Source organism: Crocuta crocuta, unplaced genomic scaffold (assembly GCF_008692635.1).
Source record: "Crocuta crocuta isolate KB4526 unplaced genomic scaffold, BGI_CrCroc_1.0 scaffold119, whole genome shotgun sequence".
NCBI classification, from domain to species: domain Eukaryota; kingdom Metazoa; phylum Chordata; class Mammalia; order Carnivora; family Hyaenidae; genus Crocuta; species Crocuta crocuta.
Window position 1 is genome coordinate 2,245,413 of NW_027551562.1, and position 12,406 is coordinate 2,257,818.

The 12,406-nt window shown below is 46.8% G+C and overlaps 1 protein-coding gene across 1 annotated transcript in view; it reads right to left on the reverse strand.

The window, feature by feature from the left end:
• Positions 1–12,406, reverse strand: part of KCNQ3 (potassium voltage-gated channel subfamily Q member 3) — a 306,390-nt gene that overhangs the window by 18,240 nt on the left and 275,744 nt on the right. The window contains exon 10 of the mRNA XM_077750013.1: positions 10,373–10,399. Coding sequence (XP_077606139.1) covers positions 10,373–10,399 — 27 coding nt within the window. The remainder of the gene's footprint in view (positions 1–10,372; positions 10,400–12,406) is intronic.

Genomic DNA, 12,406 nt, shown 5'->3' on the forward strand with positions numbered 1-12,406 from the left:
AAATGTTTTTTCCCGATAAAATTAAAATTGAAAAATTAAATTAAATTAAAAAGTAATTTAGATACTTTCCCCTGGGAATTGCTCAGTGGTTAGGCCATCCTGCTGGATTCTGACCCATTTCTCCAAGTTGAGTCCTTTCCTGCTCTAGTCTGGATTTTTCTCACTCCCAATTCAAGTCAGTCTCTCTTTTTTAAAATAGTTTATTGTCCAGTTGGTTTCCATATAACACCCAGTGCTCATCCCCACAAGTGCCCTCCTCCATGCCCATCACCCCCCTTCCTCTCTCCCCCACCCCCATCAGCCCTCAGTTTGTTCTCAGCATTCAAGAGTCTCTCATGGTTTGCCTCCCCCCTCTCCCCCACCATTTCCCCCCCCTTCTTCTCCACCACAGCCCTCCGTTAAGTTCCTCCTAATCCTCCTATATGTGCAAACATATGATTTCTGTCATTCTCTGCCTGACTTATTTTGCTCAGCATAACACCCTCAAGTTCCATCCACGTTGCTACACATGGCCAGATTTCATTCTTTCTTATTGCCATGTAGTATTCCATTGTATAGAGTCTCTTTTGTCCCTATTCTCAAATACAGCTCTACACTCATTTTTGCACATTAAAAACTCATACAAAGGTTCTTATGAGCAAGGTTCAGAGAGAGACCTAGGAGTAATACTTTTATTTATTTTTATTTTTTTAATTTTTCACTTGAGAGAGAGAAAGAGAGAGCATATAAGTGGGGGCGAGGCGCAAATAGAGAGGCTCAGTGTGGAGCCTGACACAGAACTTGATCCCATAACCCTGGGATTTTGACTTGAGCCAAAATCAAGAGTTGGACGCTCAACTGACTGAGCTACCCAGGAGTCCCTAAGAGTGGTACATTTAAATGCAATTCCTCCCCTGTCCTCCTACCCAGGATATGGAATAAGATGGGGTTAGTGGGGAGTAGTTGTCAATGAGGCTGTGATGTCATGGAAACATTGGAATGGAGAAAACCTAGGAGGTAAATGAAAGAATGTCAAAGGCAAATTGTGCACAGTGAACGACTTCCCTTGGGACTATATTCTCCACCCTCCTCATGTCACCTTTGTTGAGCATGTGTCCTGGAAGAGCTAACTCAATTTCAAAAAAAAAAATTTAAAAACAAAAGTTGAGTTGGGGATGTGTTAGGAAGGAAGACTAAGAGGCATTCTGTCAAGTAAACACTTGCAGGCCTTGTCTTTCTTATCTGTAGCTATAATCCCTAAAATGGTTCCTGGGACACAGGAAGGTCTATCAAATAGTCATTGAAAAAGAGGATGGATGGGGGCACCTGAGTGGCTCAGTTGATTGAGTGTCTGACTCTTGACTCCAGCTCAGGTCATGATCTCATCATGGGATCGAGCCCTGCGTCAGGGTCTGCACTGAGAGCCAGAAGATTGCTTGGGATTCTCTCTCTGCTCCTCTTCTGCTCTCTCTCAGTCTCTCTCTCTCTCTCTCAAAATAAATAAAGAAATAAACATTAAAAAAAGAGGATAGATGGATGGGTGAGGGATGGATGGATGGATGGATGGGTGGATGGATGATGAATAGATGGATGGTGAACAAACCAAGACTATGGCATCACTGCAGCCAAGAGAAGAGTTTTGGAAGAAGTGGTCAATTTGTCTTGTGTAATTTGTTGTGAAAGCCCCATGAGCACAGACTGAGTGACTAGCAAAGAGCAGCCAATCCCACCCACAGGGGTTAAAGCCCTAATTTTTTCCCTTCTCTCCTTCATTCTTTCATCCTCCCATCTCTCCAGATGGAAAGGGTGGGTCCTTACACAAGATATTCAGCCCTCTTTCAGAAGGCTCCTTTAGCACCATGGTCTGCCCCAAGAAAGACAGAGAAGACAAAGAGGTAATGAAACAAACAAAACACCTGTCACCATCCATGTGCCAAACCTCTGAGGCTTTGGTGTCCTATTTTTTCTGAGAAAAGGCCATGAATGAAAGTTGCTATCTTGACTTTATTTCTTTTTAATGAAATGAGAAATCTTAACTAGGGATTAGATGACGATGAAGGTGGAGTGGCCTTAGGGCCCAGAACTTGACATACCCTCCATTGTATCAACATTGAGAAAGACAGTGGCAATTTCTCTAGGCTCTCACACTGTTCATAGTAGAGCTGGGGGGACCAAATAACTCATACACTTTGTGACTAGCTACAAAATAAGTTTCCCTGTAGAGAAATGAAGACTCATTTATATATGCCTTTTGTGAATTTTCCTTGTGACACCTGCATGCCAGTCTTCTTTATGGAATTGGCATTCCTAGGGATTTATCATATAGAAATGGATGGCATGTGGAAAGATCATAGGCCTAGGGACTCAATGCTTGTTAGTCTGAAGGATGAAAGCATGAAGGAGGGAAGGGACAAAATTAGGGTCTTAATGCCTCTCCTAGCCCAGTGAAAAGCTACTAGCCCTTGACAGATGAAAGCAAAGTGCCTGTGTGGATCCTTTCCTGATCTCCCACTGTAGGTAGAACTCAGAGCTCCCTCCCTTTGTTGTTCTCTCGACCCCTGTGTCTGTAAAATTCCCATACCAGCACCCTCCACACTACATGGCTGAAACATCTGTTTCCCCTCTAGACTATGAGTTTCAATTTTCTGGGAATTTACATGTTCTAACATGAAGCAGGGCTGTTAAAGGAAGGAAGGGAGGAAAGAAGGATGGAGGGTAAGCAGGAGGAGGAAAGTATTGCAAAGCTAGGATTCCAATCTATATTGATCTGCCTTCTAAACCATGCCTGCACCATATGGCAAAGCCTATAGACACAGAAAACCTAGAAGTGTGGATGCCAGTCAGGATAATAATAGTGATAATAATAAAAGGAAGCCCTATGTAATACTCGTCATGGGTAAGGCTCTCTTCTGAGCATCTAATTCTTACAACAGTGCTAGGAGGTAGGTACCCTCACCATAACTATTATATAGATGGGGAAACTGAGACATAGAGGTTTGGCAACGTGTCCAAGATCATGTACTCAAGATTCTTAAAAGGGACCCATAACTCAGTGTCCAACGCAGCAAAATAACATGGGTCCAATTCTGCTGTCGTGGCCACAAACTCATAGCACACAGGACCTGAAGTGGCCTAGGGATACCCTATTCCATCCTCTTCCTTCTAGTGATGAGGCAGCCTAGGCCAGTTGACTGGTGGTTTCTGTCTAGGTTGAGGAAGGATGGGGACAGATAAACCAGGGGCAAGGAGGTAGGATCGTGACTCAACTGCCTGCTGGGCTAGAGGAACGGCTTCATGACTTGGAAATAACCCTGGTATGTTCATCTGGTTCTCTATCATCTGGAGAGGTTTGCACAGTTAGCTGGGCCAATGGCCTACTTGGATTCTGATCCAGTGAATCTTGGAAAATCTATGAGCACAATTCCAGGACATTTACAGCTGGTACTCGGAGGATACAGACTCATACACTGATGTGAGTGAGGAGCAATATACTTCTGTTGCTCTCCTAGAAGAATGGTTTTCTCCATGTTCCCAAATCTCACGTATGAATAACATCCCAATGGACTGGCAGTCATCTCTAGTGAGCATTCGCTATGTACTGGGCCACAGGTATCATTCCAACCAGCCTACGAGGATGTTCCTATTATTACCCCCACTTCATGGATAAGGACATGAGGACATAAGAGGCTGCTTGAGTTGCCCAAGATCACACAGTAAGTAGGGCAGCCAGGCACTGAGGTCTGATGGTCTAATTCTGGAGTCTGTTCCCAGCTCCTGTTGCTATGACTACCTCCTAATTCCACCACCTCATTATTTTTAGTCCCTGGTGAAAGAGGAGAGAGGACCACAGAGCAGGAGGGAGCCAGGTGGACATAGGATCCAATCCTATTTGTGCGATTTGGGCCCGGATTTGTGTAAGTTGTTTCACCTTGCTGAGGTCTCCTGTCTTCATCTGTGCAGGGGACATTGGAATCTAACTCTCGAAGTGTCCCTCTCGAAATCATGGATCCTGGATCTGCTCAGACAGTTTCCTACTTTGTAGGCAAGCCAATTGTGCTTGCCTTTGGCAAGTGTGAAAGGCTGAAATATGTTCCCCAAAATATATGCCCAAGCCCCTGACCTGATAGCTGTAATGTGAACTTATTTGGAAACAGAGTCTTTTTGGATGTAACCAAGTTGAGATGCAGTCATACTGGAGTAGGGTGAGCTCTTAATCCAGTGACTGGTGTCTTTATCAGAGAAAGGAAAGGGAGGTTTGGGTACAGAGAGACACAGGTGTACACAGAGAGAAGAAGGCCACGGGAAAAAAGAGGCAGAAAATGGAGTGTTGGGGGGCGCCTGGGTGGCTCAGTCGGTTAAGCGTCCGACTTCAGCTCAGGTCATAATATCACGGTTTGTGGGTTCAAGGCCTGCATCAGGCTCTGTGCTGACAGCTCAGAGACTGGAGCCTGTTTCAGATTCTGTGTCTCCCTCTCTGCCCCTTCCCTGCTCACGCTGTCTGTCTCTCTCAGAAATAAATAAAAACATTAAAAAAATAAAAAATAAAAGAAAATAGAGCGTTGGGTCCACAAGAGCAAGGAAGGCCAAGGATTACTAGCAACTACCAGAAGCTGGGAGGAGGCAAGGAAAGGTTCTTCCCTACAGCCATTGGAGGAATATGGCTCTTGATTCCTTGATTTCTTGACCTCTCGATTTTGGATGCCCGTCTTCCAGAACAGTGAGATGATAAGTTTCTATTGATCTAAGTCACCCAGTTTATGGTCATTTGTTATGGTGGCCTTAGGAAACTAAGACAGCAAACAATGAGGGAACAGTGGGTGCACGAGGACTATTTTCAGACTGATAACCAAGCAGGAGAGCTGCGACACATTTTTGTGTGCTAAGGAATGATGCACTCATAGGCACAGGGGACTACATGAAGGGTAGGGAGGACCATCTTTTTTGCATACTTTAGCAAAGCCATAAAAATGGAATTTCCCCACAATTAGAAGAATTGAGAAGAAATCTCTGGTCTTCTGCTGGCTTCACCTTCTGGAAGGAGGTGATTATCTGATTATGGGGTGTGTGAAATAGCCATTGACTCATCTTCTCTATTGGGTGGGCTTCCGTATTGAAGGTCAGTTCTGTATTCAAGGTCATACGTGGTCTCTCTCCAGCTGTTGGTGCTGCACGGGGTCAGACAAGCAATGGCCCCAGGGGTCTGGGAGGGAGAGTGTCTGCTCTGTGTGGCTGGTCCTAAGGCCAAACGTAGTGGGAAGTGTTAGGACACTCACTGTTGCTTCCAAGCCAATCCTGCTTCACCCAGCAAAGGTGACCTATGTTTTGATCCATTTCTGATTCCGATTTCTCAATAGCTCATAATTCAGAGGCAAAGGGGTGTTATAAATAGGCACTACCCCATATTCCAAAAGGAACATGAAGACTAAGCCCTCAGGGCATGTTGGAGACCGCTCTGAGAGGTTAAACGAACTTGGTCCAAATCTTACCTCTGCATCTCAGCTACTCTGCAGCCGGGATTAGTGTTGCAGGGACTGCGTGGCAGGACACAATATTACCGGCTATGGAATTGTGTCCAGGTCTTTTATTTTGCTCCTAGGTAATAATTTTCCCATCAGCAAAATTAGGGGATTGGATTAATTGATCGATCTCTAAATTCCTGCATGTCTTTAACAGACGTTGATTCTAGGGCGTGGAAAGAGATTTCTTGCCAACATCATCTGTCACCGTGCGAGATCAATTTCATGGGGTCAGTGTCACAGGGAGGAAGTAAAGCGTGAATTTTACCTCCTCTCATAGCAGGGACTTTAGTTACAGAGAGCCAAGGAAGAGTAGAAGAAAACAAAACAAGCCAAAGGGGACACCGGTGGTGACTGATTACAGTCACTTAACTGTTCCCAGGGACTTGAAAGGCCCAGCAGTGTGGCTGGGTCCACACATCGTGGGGCTAGCTGAATCAGATCCAGTTTTGTTCTTGCTACCGTCTAGCTGCAGGGCCCTGTGCAAATCACCTACCTCTATAAATTATTGTGATTATATTTAAATTCTTTGACCCAAAGAATGATCCTCTGCCAAATGTGAGGGCTCTGCAATGGGAAGGACATAACGATACAGGAAAGGAAGATGCCCGGATGAACATCTTCCCTCTCCAAAGATGAAAACAGAAGAGCAGAGTCCTGGATGCCACTGTTTTAAGATTGAATTGTTTGAAAATACAAAGTAAACAATATGGCTCAAGTAAGCGCTTACTGTCAACACAGTTACCTGTTTTGAAAATTCACAAAAACACGATTTTCTATCAGGCAAATGCCTCTAATGATTGGCTCTGCTGCACATTTACTGAATAGTTGCAATTGATGTTTTAAATGATGTTCCCAACGTAAACAATCAATCTTTTCTGGTATTATCTATAGAATAAATGAGCCTCGGTATGGTCTATTGTCGATGTTCTTTAATGCAGTATTATTTTTAGGCATTTGAATGTTTTCAGGTGGAATTTTTATGCCTGTCATGGGCAACTGGCATATTTGTCTGCTTTATGTTTCATCCCCGATACTCTGGGGGAAAAGGACACTATTCTGCTGGGGCACTGATTCCTCCCAACTTCAACCAAATGACTCTACTGCGAGGTGTCAATCATAGCATCTTGAACCCACACCACTTGCTCTAACAGGTGGACACAGGACCCCAAGTTTAGCCAGTAGTAGCCTCTTTCTCTCTGGGTCATACAGATTGTCTGAAGCATAAGTATGTGACCCAGATTGGGTCAAACTAAGTGCTTCCCTGGGGTTTAGAGTCGAGTGAAGGACAGATAAAGAGGGGAAAATACGTAATCATAGGGCTGCTTGGATCCACATCTTCATCAGCATGCGGAATGGCAGGGAGAAAGTGAAACCAGAAAGGAGAAGCAGAGATGAGAGAGGAAAAGAGAAATCCCAGAAGGCTTTCATTCCTTGTTTCCTGGGGATCACACCCTCTCTGTTGGGTCTATGTGAGCCATTACATTTCCCTCTTAGTCCAAGGTAGTTTCAGTTGGGTTTATGACACTTGTAGAATAAGAGTTTGTCCATCCACCCATCCATCCAGCCATCCACCCAATTTTTCCAGTAAGTTAATATCTCCTGAAAGCTAACCATATCTCAGGCTGTGTTCCAGGCATTGTTTTAGGTGCTGGAGATGACGCAGTGAACAAAACAGAGTCTAGCCCCTCAGAGGCATTTTATCTAATACAGAAGACGAATGAGAAACAAATACATACTATGTTAGATATTCATCAATGCTAACAATGATAATGAAGTAGGATTAAGGGCATAGAGACTGATGAGGTGTGGGTAGAGGGTCCAAGAGGGACTTTCTCAAGAGGTGACATTAGATGGAGTCCCAACTAAAATGAAGGACTGAGCTATACGAAGAGGTGAAACAGGAGTTCCTAGCTGAGATGGAAAAAATGCCAAGTTCATGTGTCTGTGAGGCTAACTGAGCTCACTCCCTAGTGACTTCCTGAGTACAAGGAGGGCATGGAAATCCGATGTGCCATAGTGCACCCCAGCCTGATATGATCTGGTCCAGTCAGACAGACCTGAACTTGAAATCTCCACCTTGGCTACTTCTGTGCTTGGCTCAGGTGCTAGTTAACTAAACGCTTGAGCTCAGTCTCCACACAGGTAACACGATGGTATAAAACTCCCTTCGTTACGTCATTTATTTATTCCTTCAGCAAATACTTGGGAGGGAGGTACACCCTACCCTTCAGGCACCGTGTTAGCTCATGGTCTAAAGAGGACAAGAGATCAAGTTTTGACTATATATAAAACAAAGGCTTTAATAGGGAAGTCCTGAGTCCTACCTAGGGCACCATGAGGGGGTAAGAGGGGATGAATGTGTGTCTGTGCGTTGGCTGCCTCTGTTTTTATAAGAATTAATGCAGACGACCTAGGAAAAGTGTTCAACTCCTTGTGAGCCCACAAGAGAAGCTGGTTCTCTTTCTTCTGATTAGCCTCAGAATCACAGATCCTGAGAAGCATAAAATGATCTGGGCCAACCTCCCAGCCATCGTAGGAAGCAAGTCAGTAGAACCGAAGTTCCTCAAAAAAAGTCCACATGAATCAAAGCAGTCAACACAGCCCCATCCTCGGCACTAGAGAAGCTCATCTCTCTGTCGACCCTCTGAGGTGCGGGGTGGCAGGAATTTGGGGGGGAAGGAAGGCAACAGCTTTGTAAGCAGCCATGGGCTTGAGGTCTTCCCAATAAGTTAACAAAATTTCTTTTTCTTCTCCCAATGCAGGATTGAGATATGTTAAGTCACAGAAAACAGAACACTTACATCAGCCCAACAAATAAACAGAAGTGTGAACCACCCATGCTTGGAGGGGACAAGGAGATGAACTCCACTCTGATTCCAGCTATTTAGAAAATAATGAATGAGACTGAAACACCAGTTAGCTGGCAGCTTGTTGAAGAAGCTAACACAAAGGTGGGGAATGGCCGTCGGCAAGCATACATCTAATGCATGCGCCCACTGCTGATCATTCTCTCACCTTGCTCCCTGCCCTCTTGGGTAAAGGAATTGATGCCTCTGTCGACAGTTTGCCCATAACTTCTTCCAGGTCTCACGCCCTGCCTCCCGGCTGTAATCACACCTGCCAATTGGTCAGCCAACCCGTTTGCTGAACAAACCCAAAATACTTGTGCCTGAGCCCAGACGAGGGAGACGGAGTGGCTTATGTAACTGATCTTCTTCTCCGGGGGAGAAGGAGCCAGCAAACACCCCAGAACTCTAACCCTGAGAAATCGTGAAATGTGTTTTCCTTCTGCACCCCTGACAGAGTTCTTGAGAGGCGCATGAGCAACTGGCTGAGATTCCAGACAGCCCTTTTCTGATGATCGTGGTGGCATCCCCAGCAAAGCCTCAGAAGGCATCTACCCAGGCTCTCATGAAGCCGGAAGTGCATAATCCAGGGCACAGTGGTATATTGCACGTACATTACAATTTGGCTGAATTCTGTTCCTGTATGTATAGAAAAGGCTCTCAGGTAGATGTGGTAACTCACAGCGTCAACGCCTGCATGATGCAAAACCCTGTGACTCATGAGAGAAGGAGAGGACAAGGTACCCCTGGAAGTCTTGAGATCTGCAATTTGGGGTGAGTCTACCCTCTTCTATGAAGGGGCGCCTCGGCTTCTACAGATGTATCTGGGAGAGGATATCTGAGGTGTCTCCCCACCTGCCTCTGTGAGCTGCTACAGGTCCTCTAGCAAAGGTGCCCTGAGGTCATTGCCACTCATCCCTGCCCTCCTCTGCCACCTCCCCAAATGCCCCTACAGTCCAAACCGGGTCCAGGCAGGAAATGCTCCATCCATTTGAAAACATGCACAAAGGAAGCAGGAAGTCCTAACTGTTCTGTGTGTGATTTAACTGGTGTGTCTGTAGCTGTTTCTTCCAAGAGGGATTATGTATGGGACAGGGCTCCATCACGGACTCCATTCAAGAGGATTTGGCTCAGCTTCCCAAAGGTCACTGGCTTCGAGTATTTCCCCTACCATGGGGCCCAGGGTCCTGCTACCCTCTCTGCCCGAATTCTGTCAATTCTAGAAGGACAGTTGTTGAACTTTGTGTCCAGGAGACTACAAGGCCTCACAAGTAGTTGCTCAACATGATAGATTAAATGCCATCTGTATTTATAGTTATTTATATTTATAGATATATATATAAACACTGACGTTTGTGAGAGGCATCTGTTTTCGTTGCAATCTCGAGCAGGGTCCACAGTGTCCCCGCTACTGTGACATCTTCTTGAGAGGGAGAAGAAAGGGAGGGGCAAAAAGTGCTCACAATGCTGAAGCCCAACGGTAGTGTTGGCTCTGCAGCAGCCTGTGGTGAGCGTGGTTTACTGGGCATCACGCATTAGAGTCCTGATTCACTTTCTGGGAGCCACCCGTGAACTCAAGAAGCAAATGAACCAATATATAATGGAAAGAAGGTGGTCTTAATATTCAGACCCAAGGCTGAATGTTGATCTTGCCTCTCAGTCGCTGTGTTATCCAAGGGGGACAACTCAAACTCTCTGAGCTTCAATCTCAGTCCACAGTTGGGGGTACTCAGGACTGTCTTACACTGCGGTTGTGAGGAACAGGTGAGATAAACACATGCGGGATTCCGGGCACAGAACGGCATCCTCCTCACTAAGTGACTGTGACTGCGGCCAAGATCACAGTTGAGGTGTCCTTGTGGACATTAACATGAAAATGGTAGAGGAATATGGCAGTTGGCAATAGCAGTCAGCCCCAAACTCTGTCTCATAGCCAGCACGCTGCCCCGCGGCCCTCCACCGTATTGAACTGGACCCTCTGTCCCCACATGGTGGTGGGAAGAAGGCAATTTGTGATCAGAAACGTACCTGGCTGCTGCCTCCAGCTGTTCTTTCCTAGGAGGGGACGAGAGAGAAAAACATAAAGAAAGTATAAATTACATGAACAGCTTCCCCTCTCCCCACGATGTGCCTGAAGCTTCCCTTTGACAAAGATGGTGGGCCACAGTAGAGCTCTAGGACAAGATGGTGAGTGTGGCTGGGAATCAGTGATGAGAACGGGTTTCCCCAGCCAGATCCCCAGCGTGGATCTACAGTCTCAGGGCTCTTCCGGGCCACTCATTCACTTACTCACCCAGAGAACGGTTGCTGAGTACTTCGTCTGGCCCAGGCCTTGTGCTGCGCTCAGGGGATTAGTGTAGCAATGGGGACAGACCAGGAAACCCAGAATTTCATCACTCAGCAGCCACACACCCCATCACTCTGTCACCACCATGTCATTGTAGTCGACATCACCACCATCGTCGCTAACATTTAATGAGTGATAATTACTAGGCACATACCATTTTAAGTTCTTTTCATAGATGAACTCACTTAAACCTCAAAACAACTCTACGAGGAAAGTAGCATCATTCCCATTTCCCTGATACAAAACTAGGGCACAGAGAGGTTAAGAAAGTTGCTCCAGGTCTTATAGTTAGGAGGTCGCAGACTCAGGATGCGAACCCAGGCGACCTGGCTTCAGAGCCCCCCGCCCCCATCCTGACCACGAGGCCATGTGGGGCATGCACACATTCCAGACTCTGAGCTTTTGCCCAGGCTCTGCCCAGAACAGTACTGCTCATCCTTCGAGTTCCAGCTGGAGGGGTGGCTGCTGGAGTTTCTTATCCAAAGCCCCGGGGTCTGGGAGGGGCGAGTCTCTTCACCAGAGGCAATGTACTTGGATCACAGTTTTACAACCATGTGGAAGTTCTATGAGTGGCCTGGGGCAGGCCCTCTGCTGTTCTCAGCTCTGAAATCTGAGCACCCCAGAACCCCAGCACGTGGTAAATGCACGATAAATATTGAATGAATAAGGGGACTATCACTGGGATGTCGCGGAGGGAGAAATGGGGACAGAATACGAGGCATCACGACAGAGAAGCAGAGGGACTGGCTGGGGCCTTCCCAGCTCACGGTTCAGCTCCCCAACTAGTCCCGGGTGGCCTTGGGTGGGTCACTCCCTCTGGGTCCATCTCTCTGCCTGAAGCATGTGCACAGAAAACACTCTGCTTTTCTAGAATGCTCTGGATTTCTGCCTCTGGAGGTGGGGAGNTATGCCACCTCTATCATCACACTTCCTGCCTCTGCTTTCTCTCCTAGGCTACGAATTTGACTCACTTCTCACTGAGAGAGATCTGCCCCGTGTCCCACCACCAGGTCAGCAGCCGCGTACACATGGCCCTGCCCTTCTGAGGGCTTCTTCTGAGCACGCGGATGCAAGGTCTGTGATCCTGACACCCATCCTCCACTCGCGCTTCAGAACCCACACCTCTGCCTGCTCTCTCCTCCTGCCCTTCTCTTTCCCCCGTGTGCGCACGGATCCCTCTCCATTAGACCCTTCCTGTCAAGGAAAATGCCCTGGCCCCACATTCCTCCCCAGCTGTCACATGTACTTCCTGTCCCCACACGTTCATTTCATGTCACTCTTTACTCCTTGCGAGCTGGCTTCAAGGCCCCAACACACTCCAAGCGATAAACATCCAGTGGCCACTTCCCTGTCTGTATCTCCACCAACCTTGTGACACGATCAGCACAGTGGACCCATTTCTGTTCCCTGTCATGTCCCCAGTGCCAAACACAGTACTTGCAAATGAGAGAGGCTCAATAAATGCTTGGTGAGTGAGTGAGTGAGTGAGTGAGTGAGTGAGTGAGTGAATGAATGGGATAAAGAGATAAAAGATTTGTAACCACATTCCAGATGGGGTGTTTTAGCCCTGCTGTCACTGTCGTGGTTTCCTAGGGTGCAAAGTGTCTTCTTTTCCTGCTCTAACACCAATACTTCCTTCCAGCCCAGATTCAGGCAGCGGAGACTGGACACCTGCTGTAAGCCAGGTACTGTAACAGGTGCTTCCGCACATCCTA